Below are 15582 nucleotides of genomic sequence, written 5' to 3'. Positions count from 1 at the left end.
CAAATATCATTTAATGTCAAATAAGGCTTTTTAAAAGTTGCCACAGAAAGGTTTAAATGAAGGGTTATGATGGGGAATAGAAATTAAGAGTACCAGGGCTGATGACTGAGATACAGTGATCAGGGAAGGCTTCAAGGAGGAGGGAAGTCACCTTCTGTGAGAGTTGGATGGTGACCACAACAGATTTGGACACCTGCATCCTTATGAAGAAGTTTATATTGATCTATATATTGATTCCTCCCCTATCTCTTTACTTTGAACAATGCTAAAATAAAGTGTTAAATGCATCCTAAAATAATTATTTTTAAATTGTGCAAGTTAAACAAATGTCCATTAAACCATTTAGCTCCCATAATACAAAAAATTTGATAATGTGCATTAGGATTAACCTTATCAAAGTACCTTTGTTAAACACTTTTGCCAAGGTTATTAAAACTTAAGGAGGCTTAAAAACTTGAGAAGATATTGTTTTCAGGTATTCTCTAAAAACTTTATAAAGTACAACTACAGGTAAGCAAATAATCTGTGAAGTACAAATAATTTCACTGTGTTTATTAGAATGGTTGTTCTAAGAACTATTAATTAGGCCTTAATAGTCCTGTTTCAGTACCACGTATTCTTATGAGTAACTAATTAGGCTGAATTACTTTTTAAAATATTTTGTAAAATTTAAGGTTTCATCAGGTCCTAATAGATTCCTCCATTATGTCTTAATTGGTGAAATATTACTAGATACATGCCTAGAAAACTCATATACTCGTGTTTAAAGTGTGTACAAAAGTCCCCATGAGAAACTTCTTCCATTCTCCCTCCCCCCCCTCCAATAAGCGATCAGTGCCTGACCTTTCTGTCTTCTTCATAAGTAGACTTATGATCTACCACAGCTAATGGAGATTCATGTACCAGGTAAGAAAGCTGAGACCTGGAGCGTTGCCGGATTGAAGCTCTGTAAATAAACAGAAAGATGAAAGTGTCTGTAGATTGTGGGCAGGTTGGAACAGGACTCAACTGATATCCACATTTATATCTCATGACAAAAAAAACAGGAATGTTTGGTAGGTCACATAGCACTGGATAAAGGAGCTTCCAGGTGAGGCTTAACAGAGATATCCATAGGGCCCAGTTCATCATTTAATTGCTCTGGGTTCCTAGCTCTTTTAATTCCTGGTCCCTGATTTAGAGTACAGCAAGGGAGAGAGAAAGTGAAGGAAGGAATGTTGTTCTACCAATAAAAGACCAAGACTCAAACACATTCCAAACTAACATGGTTCTGCTAAATACAACCATGGCAAAGGTCCATTGTCTTTAAGATACGCCTCCTTTCTAGTTGCAGGTTATGGTTGTGATATGCCTCTCTCTTTCAAATGTATGTTAAATGTTCACTTCAGCATAAAGCTACCTGAATATAAATGCATGTGCTCATAGGAGGAAATGGGGGCCATAGTGAGATTTTCTATAGGCTATGCATTAACCCCTAGGGATGCATCTTATTGAAATATAATATAGCTTGATATGCTCATTTATTCATTCCACAGTGCCTTGTTTGGTACCTACAACATGCAAACCAATGCCAGGTGCTATGGAGGATACAAAAACTGGTCAATTACAGACTTTTCCCTTCAAGAACTTAAAATCTCATAGGCAAGTAAAGCATGTACCTAACTCTAATGTAAGAAAACATGGGAAGTTGGTTGACCAAGATGGCAGTGTAAGATATTCCAGGGTGCTGTTTCCCCCACAGAATCTATGAACAATTAGCAAAAACTGCCTGAGCCATCTTCCTCAAAACTCCAGAAAACAGTTAAAGGATTACAGTAACTGAACAAGGGCAAATCAACAGAATCAAATATATAAATGGAAGGAGAATCTCCTGGTGCTCATGATAGCCCCTCTCCAAAACAGTGTAGACCCAGCTTGCACTCCCATTGTTGATCCCTGGCCCTGTTCCAGAGGGAGCAGAGTAAGCACTATGTGCATTACAGGGTGCCTGTACATCCATTGCAGTATAGCTGGTGGCAGCCTGAAAGATTGAACCAGGGAACTTGTCTTGGGCTCGCCCTCCCATAATTTGCCCTGCAGGTAGACTCAGTTTGAAAACCACGAAAACAGTGTAAAAAATAATTAAGTCAAAGTGGCCTGAGGTAAAGGATTATCACCCTGAGTCATACATTAGAGCACGCAGGAGATGGAGAAAGTCTATTAAATAGAATGTAGAGGGGGAATTAAAATTACTAAGACCACAAGCTAGTACAAGCCCAGGACAAAACTCAGACTTAGAAAAGACAGAGGGGACCCTGCACCTCATATTTGCTTTCAGATGGTCTTTTTAATAGGAGAGCTAAACAGTAAATAAAACTCCAGCCAATGCAAAGCCAGTTTGTTAAGACTGTGAATGGTATTTTTGCCTTCGTTTGTTTCTGTTAGTTAGTTTCTGGCTCTATAGGAAATCTGTCATATTCTTAGCTGTATAAAAAATTAGGGAACATAGGGGAGCAGCGACAGTCTCCCAGGTGCAGCGGCGGGGACCGGGAGGGAGTGAGGGTTCAACAGTGAGCCCCTGATGCTAATGACTATGCTTGTGAGCTGATAAGCCTAAAATAAGAACAAGGCCTAGAGCAACATTGTGCCTGGGAATTTCCTCCTGTCAGCCTTCATGTTACTCAAATGTGGCCAGTCTCGAAGCCAAACTCAGCATGTAAATGCAATGCCTTCCCCCCAGCATGAGACATGACACCCGGGGATGAGCCTCCCTGGCACCGAGGGACCACTATCAACTACCAACTGATGATGCAACTGGAAAATGACCTTATACAGAAGGTTCAATGCGGATCAGCAGAATATCCCTGTCTACATAAAATAACATGACTTTAAAATGCTGTTTGACCTAAAGTAAGGGGGAAATGGAAAGAAGAAATGAGTTTATATGGCTACGAGTTTCTAAAAAAGAGTCTGGAGGCTGGCAGAAGGATTGCCCTTATGCACAACTGAGCAGAGTCAGAGAGACAGATAAAGCAGATACAACCCCCAGATATTGGTTCCTTTGAGGGCTAAAGAGACCCATGGGAGTTAGGGTCATGGCCGATGGGGTTAACTACCAGGTCAGATGGCCCCTTTTTGGAAATGGTGTTTATGTGTGATGAATCTGGACTCAGATGGGATCTCCCTTCATAAGACTTTCATGCTAATGTGCTGGAGGTGCAGTTAATGTTGGGGTTTAAGATATATTTAGGGGATTTGAATCTCTGGACTGACAATGTGATAGCCAGGTCCTGAGCCTCAACAGACTCCAGCACCTACAATCTGTTTTATTGGACTTACCACACTCAGCTAAGATGGCGTTGAAGAAGGACAACCACCACACCATGGAGCCTAGAGTGATTACAACTGAAAGTGGGAGGATTGCATCCAGCATCCATGTGTAATCTGAGCCTCCTCTTGACATAGAGGTGCAATGGACACAACCAATCCAATGTCCACATAGAAGAGGTGGCATTGGATTGGGAAAAGTGGACATGGTGGCTGATGGGTATGGGGAAAGGCAGGAAGAGATGAGAGGTGGAGGCGTCTTTGGGACATGGAGCTGCCCTGGATGGTGCTTCAGAGGTAATCACTGGACATTGTATATCCTCACAGAGCCCACTGGATGGAATGGGGGAGAGTATGGGCCATGATGTGTCCGACCATTGACTATGAGGTGCAGAGGTGCCCAAAGATGTACTTACCAAATCCAATGGATGTGTCATGATGATGTGAGGGAGTGTTGCTGGGGGGGGGGGGGAGAGGTGGGGTGGGGTGGTGGGGTTGAATGGGACCTCACATATATATTTTTAATGTAATATTATTACAAAATCAATAAAATTTAAAAATTTAAAAAAAAATTAGGGAACATATAGCTCAGGGACTAAATTCCAGAATTAACACTAAAATATTAAAAATGTACAGTGTGCAATAAAAGATCACAAAACAAAGAAAGAGTAAATGATAGCCCATCCAAAGGAACAAGATTCAAATTTATAAATCATCAACAAAGGAGACCAGATTTTGGACATATTGGACACGGACTTTTAAAAAGTGATCCTTAATATGCTCAAGGAGATAAAGCAAAACACAGAGAAAGAACTAAAATATCAAGAAAACAATGAATGAACAATCTAAATAAAGAGGTAGAAATTTTTTAAAGGAGCCAAATAGAAATACTGAGTTGAAGAGCACAAACACTGAAACGAAAATTTTCCAAGAGAGTTTCAACAGCAGATTGGAGCTAACAGAATTAGTGGAATCAAAGGCAAGACAACTGAAATGATTCAGGCTGAGTAACCAAAAGGAAAAAGAATTTAAAAAGTGAACAGAGCCTAAGAGACCTGTGGGATACCATCAAACATACCAATATACACATTATGGGAGTCCAAGAAGGAGAAGAAAGAAAGAAAGAAGTATAGAAAATAGTTAAAGAAATAATGGCAGAACACTTCCCAAATTTAAGAAAAGACATGAATATGCACATTCAAGAAGAGAAATAAAACCCAAACAGGATAAAGTAAAAAAGAACCAAGCCCAGACACACAGTAGTCAAACTGTCATTGCCAAGCTCAAGGAGAGTTGTAAGTACTGCAAGAGAAAAGCATATTCAAGGGAGTCTCAAAAGGATTAAATGTCAAATTCTTATCAGAAACCATGTAGGCAGAAGGCAATATTTAAATTGTTGAAAGGAAACAATTGCCAACCAAGAATTATATATCTAGCAAAACTGTCTTTTTAGAATGAGAGAGTAAGCCATTCCCAGATAAACAAAAGCAGTGGTAGTTTCTAGACCTACACTGCAGCAATGCTACAGGGAGTTCCTCAGACTGAAAGGAAAGTACAGTAAACAGTGAATCAAAATGGCAGAAAGAAATAAAGAATAAATGTAACCATATGAGTAATTATAAATGTCAGCACTACTATATTTTTTAATATATAACTTCAGTTTTACTTTTTACAGATTCTAAAATACAAATGCAGAGGAGAGGGGGCAAGATGGCGGCTGAGTGAACATCCCTGTTAGGGTCTTCTGCAGGGAATCGGCTGGGCGGCGTTGGAGACTCTTTGGGACCGGATTGTTTCAGGATTTTTGCTGGTCCGGAGGTGTCTGGACATCGATTTGGAGGGAAGGTAACAGAGAGGATTCGTCTGTGAAATATACACGGAGATCCCAGCTACCTGTAGAGGATTCCCTCCTTGGGTAGGCGGAGACGAGGCATCTAGCCCCGCTAGGTGGGGCTGAGCCAGGCCGGGCCGCAGCGGCGGACGCCGGAGCCGGGCCGGGCTGCGCCGGCGGCGAGCGGGGCCGGGCGGGGCCGAGCCAGGCCGAGCCGGGCCGCGGTAGCGTTTGGAGCCGGGCGGGGCCGGTTCAGGCCGCGGCTGCGGGCCGCGGTAGCGTTTGGAGCCGGGCGGGGCCGGTTCAGGCCGCGGCTGCGGGCCGCGGTAGCGTTTGGAGCCGGGCGGGGCCGGTTCAGGCCCCGGCTGCGGGCCGCGGTAGCGTTTGGAGCCGGGCGGGGCCGGTTCAGGCCCCGGCTGCGGGCCGCGGTAGCGTTTGGAGCCGGGCGGGGCCGGTTCAGGCCCCGGCTGCGGGCCGCGGTAGCGTTTGGAGCCGGGCGGGGCCGGGTCAGGCCCCGGCTGCGGGCCGCGGTAGCGTTTGGAGCCGGGCGGGGCCGGTTCAGGCCCCGGCTGCGGGCCGCGGTAGCGTTTGGAGCCGGGCGGGGCCGGGTCAGGCCGCGGCGGGTACGGAGCCGGGCAGGGCCGGTCCAGGCCGCGGTGGCGGGAGGTGGACGCCGGAGCCGGCTGGGCCGCTGTAGCGAGCGGAGCTGGGCGGAGCCAGGCCAGGCCAAGGCGGCGTGAGGAGCCGGGCAGAGCCGGTCCAAGCCTCCGCGGCGGGTGGAGCCGGGCCTGCGGAGGGGTTTCTGTTTTTTTTTTTTTTGTTTTTGTTTTTGTTTTTTGTTTTTTGTTTTTTTAATTTATTTTACTTAATTTTTTTTTTTTTTTTTTGAGCATCTGCAGTACTGGGGAGTTCGTGGGCCCTGGGCGGCCTATTGGGGGTTTGTGGGAAGGGAGGTGCTTGCAGACCCATTTGGGCAGACAGACGGGGTTTTTAGGGCAAAGCGGGGGGAAGTTGTTGTTTTAGATAGTGTTGCAATTGTGACACGTGTGTACCTGTATCTCTCTTCTCCCTATCCGTTCCCCACCGTTTGCCCATCTTCTTTTTCTTTCTTCCTTTCTTCTTGCCTTTCTTTTTTCTTTATTATAATTAGTTTTTTTTTTCTTTTTCGGTTTTCTCTTTCCCTCTTGTCCCTCATCTTCCACTTATTTTTACTTTAATTCAAGTATACAATAGGTGCTACAGGGAACACCTCACATTTGCTGGGTTTTCCCATCCTCCACTGCCTCATTTCTGTGTGAACTGATTTAGGCTACCTACACTATCCCCCTTCCTCTGCATCTTGATATCCACTATCATCTACTGTCTCTCCTATATTCCACCCCCCACCTCCCGTTCTTTGATCCACAAAGTGTCTAACTCTTAATTTCTAATACCTTTGTTCTGTTTTCTGTCTATTATCCACTCTTGAAACTATTACCTTTCTTTTCTTTTTCCCTCTCTCATGAAAACAATAGCTGTGTAGTTCATACCATATTCCTCCCAAATTCAGTCATCTACTTCATAAAAGGTACTCTACCTACAGCTATAACTCTATACAATCTACATGAATCTAACCTCCATCCTTCCAGATCTCATATTCTTGCTTTATTAACATACATCACCAATACAACTTTACACTTTTCCCTTGCTTACACAATTGCCTTTCCCCAACACTAATACTTTCCTCTAAAGTGAACTTAACCAACAACAAGTAACTAGAATAAGAAGAAAAAAGTGACAAAGAGAAGATATAACACCTGTGCAAAAATAACAACTAATCAACCTCCAAGAGCAGACAAAGAAGCTAAGGAACTGATTAAATTCGTCAAAATAAAGAGATGACCAGAAAGCAACAAAAATCTACAAACCAAACCAATAATCAGGAAAACATGGCTGAATCCAATCAACAAACCAATAATCACGAAGGGGAGCAAAACTTGGCACAAGCAATGAAAGATCTCAGAACATTTATCACCGACAAATTTGATGCAGTAATGAAAGAGGTTAACAACATGAAGACATCACTTGGAGGGGAAATTGCAGACATACACAAAAACATAACAGATATGATGGGAATGAACACCACAGTTCAAGAAATCAAAAATACACTTGCAGCAAATATCAGCAGACTAGAAGAGACAGAGCAGAGAATTAGTGATGTGGAAGACAGTACATCAGAAATCAAACAGATAGTAGAAGGGGTCAATAAGAAGATAGAAAAAATCCAATTAGGATTTAGGGACCTGAATGACAATGCAAAACGCTCAAACATACGTATTATAGGCATTCCAGAAGGTGAAGAGAAGGGAAAGGGGTCAGAAAGAGTGTTGCAGGAAATAATGGCTGAAAACTTCCCAAATCTACTGAAAGAGACAGATGTACATATCCAAGAAGCACAGCGCACTCCACAAGTCATAAACCCCAACAGGCCCACCCCAAGACATATACTTGTCAAATTATCCAATGCTCAAGACAAAGAGAAAATCCTAAAAGCAGCAAGAGAAAAGAAAACCATCACATACAAGGGAAGCTCAATTAGATTAAGTGCTGATTTCTCTTCTGAAACCATGGAGGCAAGAAAACAGTGGTATGATATAGTCAAGGTACTAAGGGAAAGAAATTTCCAACCAAGAATACTTTATCCAGCTAAACTAGCATTCAAATATGATGGAGAGTTCAAAATATTTGCAGACAAACAGAAACTGAAAGAGTATACCAACAAGAAACCTCCCCTTCAAGAAATTCTAAAGGGAGTGCTGCAGGAAGAAAGGAAAAAACAGGAAAGGCAAAGTTGGAGGAGAGTATAAGACCAACAACAACAACAAAAAAGACAAAAAAAAAATACAAACAAAATATGACAAACACAAATCCAATCAAAGTATGGCTAACACAAATAATTCCTTGATAGTAATAACACTGAATGTCAATGGATTAAACTCACCTATCAAAAGATTCAGACTGGGACATTGGATAAGGAAATATGACCCATCCATATGCTGTCTACAAGAGACACATCTTAGACCCAGAGACGCATGGAGATTGAAAGTGAAAGGCTGGAAAACAATCATACAAGCTAACAATAACCAAAAAAAGGCAGGAGTAGCTATATTAATATCAGACAAAATAGACTTTAAATGTGAAACAATTGTGAGAGACAAAGAAGGATACTACATTTTAGTCCAAGGGAAAATCTGTCAAGAAGATCAAACAATCATAAATATCTATGCCCCTAACAAGGGTGCCTCTAAATACGTCAGGCAAACGCTGGAAAAACTAAGTGAAAGAATAGATACATCTACAATTATAGTGGGGGATTTTAATACACCACTATCAACTCTGGACAGAACATCTCAAAAGAGAATCACCAAAGAAACAAAACATCTGAATAGTATATTAGAGGAGCTCGATCTAATAGACATATATAGATCACTACACCCAAACACAGCAGGATATACATTTTTCTCAAGCGCACATGGATTATTCTCCAAGATAGATCATATGCTAGGCCACAAAGAAAGGCTGAACGAATTCAGAAAGATTGAAATCATACAAAACATTATCTCTGACCACAGTGGAGTCAAGCTGGAGATTTGCAAGGGAAAGAAGCCCAGATTTCACACCACGATTTGGAAATTAAACAACACACTCTTAGAAAAACAGTGGGTCAAAGAGGAAATCTCAAAAGAAATCAATGACTACCTTGAAACAAATGATAATGATAACACAACATACCAAAATTTATGGGATGCAGCAAAAGCAGTACTGAGAGGGAAGTTTATAGCCATAAATTCATATATCAAAAAAGAAGAAAGAGCAAAAATTGAAGAACTAACTGCACATTTGAAGGAATTAGAAAAACAACAACAAAGTAACCCAACAGGAAGAAGAAGGAAGGAAATAACAAAGATAAGAGCAGAACTAAACGAAATAGAAAATAAGAAAGCACTTGAACAGATAAACAAGACCAAGAGCTGGTTTTTTGAGAAGATTAACAAAATTGACAAACCTTTAGCAACACTAACAAAGAAAAAAAGAGAGAAGATGCAAATACACAAAATAAGAAATGAGAAAGGCGATATCACCACTGACCCCACAGAAATAAAGACTATCATAAGAGGATATTTTGAAAAACTATATTCCAACAAAAATGACAATCTAGAGGAAATGGACAAATTCCTAGAAACACATAAACAGCCCATATTGACAAAAGAAGAAATTGATGATCTTAACAAACCAATCACAAGCAGAGAGATAGAATCAATTATTAAAAATCTCCCAACTAAGAAGAGCCCAGGGCCAGATGGCTTCACAGGTGAATTCTACAAAACATTCCGGAAAGAACTGACACCAATCCTGCTGAAACTATTCCAAACCATCGAAACAGAAAGAACATTACCCAACTCCTTCTATGATGCCAACATTACCCTAGTACCAAAGCCAAACAAAGACATCACAAGAAAGGAAAATTACAGACCAATTTCTCTAATGAACCTAGACGCAAAAATACTTAACAAAATACTTGCTAATCGTATTCAACAACACATTAAACGAATTATACACCACGACCAAGTGGGATTCATCCCAGGTATGCAAGGATGGTTCAACATAAGAAAATCAATCAACGTAATACACCATATAAACAGATTGAAGGAAAAAAATCACATGATTATATCTATTGATGCAGAAAAAGCATTTGACAAAATACAGCACCCTTTCTTGATAAAAACACTCCAAATGATTGGAATACAAGGAAATTTCTTGAACATGATAAAGAGTATATATGAAAAACCTAAAGCCAATATTGTTTACAATGGAGAAATCCTAGACTCCTTCCCTCTAAACTCAGGAACAAGACAAGGATGCCCACTGTCGCCGCTCCTATTTAACATTGTCTTAGAAGTACTTGCTCGAGCACTGAGGCAAGAACCAGAAATAAAAGGCATTCAAATTGGAAAGGAAGAAGTCAAAATTTCATTATTTGCAGATGACATGATCCTATACATAGAAAACCCTGAGAGATCTACAACGAAGATTCTAGAACTCATAAATGAGTTTAGTAAAGTCGCAGGTTATAAGATCAATGCGCAAAAATCAGTAGCATTTCTGTACACCAATAATGAGCAAGATCAGGAGGAAATCAAGAAACAAATACCATTCACAATAGTAAATAAAAAAATCAAATACTTAGGAATAAATTTAACTAAAGAGGTAAAGAACTTATACACTGAGAACTATACAAGATTGTTCAAGGAAATCAAAGAAGACCTAAATAAATGGAAGACTATTCCTTGTTCATGGATAGGAAGACTGAACATTATTAAGATGTCTATCCTACCAAAATTGATCTACACATTCAATGCAATCCCAATAAAAATCAATGCAGCCTTCTTTAAGGAACTAGAAAAACTAACAATGAAATTTATTTGGAAAGGAAAGAGACCCCGAATAGCCAAAGACATACTGAAAAAGAAAAACGAAATTGGAGGAATCACACTACCTGACTTCAAAACATACTATAAAGCTATGGTGGTGAAAACAGCATGGTATTGGCATAAGGAGAGACATATAGACCAATGGAATCGAATTGAAAGCTCTGATATAGAACCTCACATATACAACCACATAATATTCGATAAAGCCACCAAACCCTCTCAACTGGGAGAGAGTGGCCTATTCAACAAATGGTGTCTGGAGAACTGGATAGCCATATGTAGAAGAATGAAAGAGGATTACCATCTCACACCTTATACAAAGATTAACTCAAGATGGATCAAAGACCTAAATATAAGAGCCAAGACCATAAAAACCTTAGAAAGCAGTGTAGGGAAACATCTACAGGACCTTGTAATAGGTAATGGATTTATGAATATCTCACCAAAAGCACGAGCAGCAAAAGAACTAATAGATAAATGGGACTTCCTCAAAATTAAAGCCTTCTGCACCTCAAAGGAGTTTGTCAAGAAAGTAAAAAGGGAGCCCACACAGTGGGAGAAAATATTTGGCAATCATATAACTGATAAGAAACTTATAACTTGCATATATAAAGAACTCCTATATCTTGAAAATAAAAAGATAAACAACCCATTTAAAAAATGGGAAAAAGACTTAAACAGACACTTCTCCGAAGAAGAAATACAAATGGCAAGAAAGCACATGAAAAAATGTTCCAAATCTCTAGCTATCAGGGAAATGCAAATCAAAACCACAATGAGATACCATCTTACACCCATAAGATTGGCAGCTATGAAAAAAACAGAAGAATACAAGTGCTGGAGAGGATGTGAAGGAAGGGGAACACTCATCCACTGCTGGTGGGAATGCAGAAGGATCCAACCATTCTGGAGAACAGTATGGCGGTTTCTCAAAAAACTAGCCATAGATTTGCCATATGACCCAGCAATACCACTGCTGGGAATATACCCAGCAGAACTGAAAACAAGAACACAAACCAATATATGTACACCAATGTTCATAGCAGCATTGTTCACTATTGCCAAAAGTTGGAATCAACCCAAATGCCCATCAACAGACGAGTGGATCAATAAAATGTGGTATATACACACAATGGAATACTACTCGGCTGTAAGAACAAACACACTACAAACACATGTGATAACATGGATGAATCTTGAGAACCTTATGTTGAGTGAAGCAACCCAGACATTGAAGGACAAATACTACATGACCTCAATGATATGAAATAAACAAGCTGCCCTAGATAGCAAGAGACTGAACGATAGGCTTGCAGGAAATCGGAGGGTGGAGGAAGGATATGAGCCGATGTCTGCAGGGGTGGAATTTAAGACGAGATGGTGGTAAGTATGAACACAAAGAAGAGATAAAAGGGGGGCAAGGGGTTGCCTTTGCTTGGGGCTTTGCGGGTTTGAGGGTGGCTGGGGAGGGACGGATGGGTAACGTTGCCCAAGAGTGGGGGGAGGGAGGGGTAGCATACGAACCAGGAGAGGGTCAGGTGTTGGTGGAGAGTAAAATGCCGAGAAAATCATATCAAAATATAATAAAGAGGGTTACCTGTTTAGAATGCTCGGAGGGGAGGGTCTGATGCAGGACGGGCTCCTGGGGAATGTCTAAATGCTCATTCTGCCAGAGTGGGTGACACCATGGGGTAGAAACCCAAGTAGTGAGAGTGGGGGTGGACCCACATCCTGGGGAGGACTAATGCCATCCAATAGAGGGAACTGTATCCCTCGAGAGAAAGGGTGGCTCCCAGGGCATTGGGGCAGTTGAGCAAGTTAGGCCCTGAACACTATTCCATCTATCTCTGGAAGTGGCTCCTCAGGAAACGGAGGTTGGCTATCACTGAGGGCACCAAGGTGGAAGGGAAAATGGACGTTAAATGTGTGGAACCAAAGTAAATGGGGGGTAAGAGAGGAGTTTCTTGAGAGTACACAAAGATGGATATAAAACATGTAATATTACACCATAACATATAGGAGATGACAGACTGATAATGTAAACCATAATGTAAAACATAGGATAACTAAAAATGTAAAGAACTGTGTATCCTAAAGTATGCACCATAATGTAAGCACAGATGTCACCTTGTTAGAAAGCTAATGTCTCAGACTCTGTACATCACTTTAAGTAAATATGATATGAATAGGGCGTAAGAGTATCACTGTGGAAGGGAAAAGGTTTTCTGGTGGATGTGTGGGAGTGCTGTATATTATATATATACATTGCTGTGGTCTAGGACTCCTGTGAAGAAAAGCTGAATAATTAGGGGGGGGGGGGGAAAGAAAAAAATAGGATGTGGAATGTTTTCAAGTCAACATTCTTTATCTAAGTTCTTTATCTAACTTTATCCAAGTTCTTTATCTATCCTTTAAACTCATCGCTATATGCCATTCCCTAGTAAGGGACCATGACATTATATTGGGCTTCAAATTTCGGGGAGTTCTGGATCACAGAGTGTTTCAACAATGGCAATGGAGGGATACTGGTATGGGATACCAATGACAGGTGATATATGACTGACAGGGAGCTGTACAGAACATATGTCCAGGGTGCATGGTAATGTTTGGATATACTCATAGTGGCAACAATTAAAAACCACAGTAGGGGGGGTACTGGGTTCCTGGCCAGTGGTGCTCTGTCGTGGTCCCTAGGGGAGCAGCGACAGTCTCCCAGGTACAGTGGTGGGGACCGGGAGGGAGTGAGGGTTCAACAGTGAGCCCCAGATGATAATGACTATGCTTGTGAGCTGATAAACCCAAAATAAGAACAAGGCCTAGAGCAACTTTGTGCCTGGGAATTTCCTTCTGTCAGCCTTCATGTTACTCAAATGTGGCCAGTCTCGAAGCCAAACTCAGCATGTAAATGCAATGCCTTCCCCCCAGCGCGGGACATGACACCCGGGGATGAGCCTCCCTGGCAACGAGGGACCACTATCAACTACCAACTGATGATGCAACTGGAAAATGACCTTATACGGAAGGTTCAATGCGGATCAGCAGAATATCCATGTCTACATAAAATACCATGACTTTAAAATGCTGTTTGACCTAAAGTAAGGGGGAAATGGAAAGGAGAAATGAGTTTATATGGCTACGAGTTTCTAAAAAAGAGTCTGGAGGCTGGCAGAAGGTTTGCCCTCATGCACAACTGAGCAGAGTCAGAGAGACAGATAAAGCAGATACAACCCCCAGATATTGGTTCCTTTGAGGGCTAAAGAGACCCATGGGAGTTATGGTCGTGGCCGATGGGGTTAACTACCAGGGCAGATGGCCCCTCTTTGGAAATGGTGTTTATGTGTGATGAATCTGGACTCAGATGGGATCTCCCTTCATAAGACTTTCATGCTAATGTGCTGGAGGTGCAGTTAATGTTGGGGTTTAAGATATATTTAGGGGATTTGAATCTCTGGACTGACAATGTGATAGCCAGATCCTGAGCCTCAACAGACTCCAGCACCTACAATCTGATTTATTGGACTTACCACACTCAGCTAAGATGGAGTTGAAGAAGGACAACCACCACACCATGGAGCCTAGAGTGATTACAACTGAAAATGGGAGGATTGCATCCAGCATCCAGGTGGAATCTGAGCCTCCTCTTGACATAGAGGTGCAATGGACACAACCAATCCAATGTCCACATGGAAGAGGTGGCATTGGATTGGGAAAAGTGGACATAATGGACAAAGGGTATGGGGAAAGGCAGGAAGAGATGAGAGGTGGAGGCGTCTTCGGGACATGGAGCTGCCCTGGATGGTGCTTCAGAGGTAATCACCGGACATTGTAAATCCTCACAGGGCCCACTTGATGGAATAGAGGAGAGTATGGGCCATGATGTGAACCAATGTATATGAGGTGCAGAGGTGCCCAAAGATGTACTTACCAAATCCAATGGATGTGTCATGATGATGGGAACGAGTGTTGTTGGGAGGGGGGGGAGAGGGGGGGTGGGGGGGTGGGGTTGAATGGGACCTCACATATATATTTTTAATGTAATATTATTACAAAGTCAATAAAAAATAAAAAAATTAAAAATAAAATAAAATAAAATACAAATGCATACAAAGTAATGATAAATTTATGGTTTTGGATATACAATGTAGAAAGCTATAATTTGTAACAAGTACAACAAAAAGTAGGGGGATAGAGGGGTACAGAAACAGTGGATGTGTATGCTATTGAATTTAAGTTGGTATCAAATAAAATGTGATATTGTAAATTTAGGCTATTAAATTTAAATTTTAGCTCCATGATAACTGCAAAGAAAATAAAAATATTTACAGAAAGAAATAAGAAGGGACTCAAAATGGTGAAGTACAAAATATCAAATAAATATGAAAGCCAGTATTAGTGGAAGTTGAAGGTCAAAAAAGGTAAAAAAGATAGCAACCCAAGATGGCAAAATAGAGAACAGCAGGCTGCAACTCCTCCTGAAGAAGCTGCAGGAAGGCAGTTAAACATGGGCAATTCTCAATATTTAGAGTAAGAGGAATCAAGTATCAAAGAAAACCCTTAACATAAAGCCAAACAAAAATAAAACCCTAGGCAAGAGAAAGAAATTGACCAACAGAACAATCCCATCAAGATAAACAGTTGCCTAGGCACCAGCAAAAAATTACAAACCATACTAAGAAACAGGAAGATATGGCCCAGTCTAATGAGCAAACTAAAAAGCAGGAGAAGACCCAAAATGTAGAACAACTAATCAGTGATGTCCAAACAAATATCCTAAATCAAATTCAATGAGATGAGGGAAGAGAGAAAGGATATTAAGACGACACTGGGTGAACATACAGAAGAAATTGCAAGCATACGTTAAAAAAACAGATTTTATGGAATGAAACACAATGGGAAAAACTAAAAATACACTAGAATCACACAATAGCAGATTTAACAAGCATGGGAATGAAATAGTAAAATTAAAGAAAGGAT

General features: G+C 41.1%; 1 protein-coding gene across 2 annotated transcripts in view; it reads right to left on the bottom strand.

Moving 5' to 3' along the window:
* The window catches only part of ABCB11 (ATP binding cassette subfamily B member 11), a 147347-nt gene that overhangs the window by 50632 nt on the left and 81133 nt on the right, over positions 1-15582 (bottom strand). For both annotated transcript variants that reach the window (XM_058300685.2, XM_058300684.1), the window contains exon 18: positions 844-946. In XM_058300685.2, coding sequence (XP_058156668.1) covers positions 844-946 — 103 coding nt within the window. The remainder of the gene's footprint in view (positions 1-843; positions 947-15582) is intronic.

The sequence above is a fragment of the Dasypus novemcinctus genome, chromosome 7, assembly GCF_030445035.2.
Source record: "Dasypus novemcinctus isolate mDasNov1 chromosome 7, mDasNov1.1.hap2, whole genome shotgun sequence".
Classification (NCBI taxonomy): domain Eukaryota; kingdom Metazoa; phylum Chordata; class Mammalia; order Cingulata; family Dasypodidae; genus Dasypus; species Dasypus novemcinctus.
The sequence above is the reverse complement of the archived record's forward strand: the minus strand, read 5'-3'. Positions and strand labels throughout refer to the sequence as shown.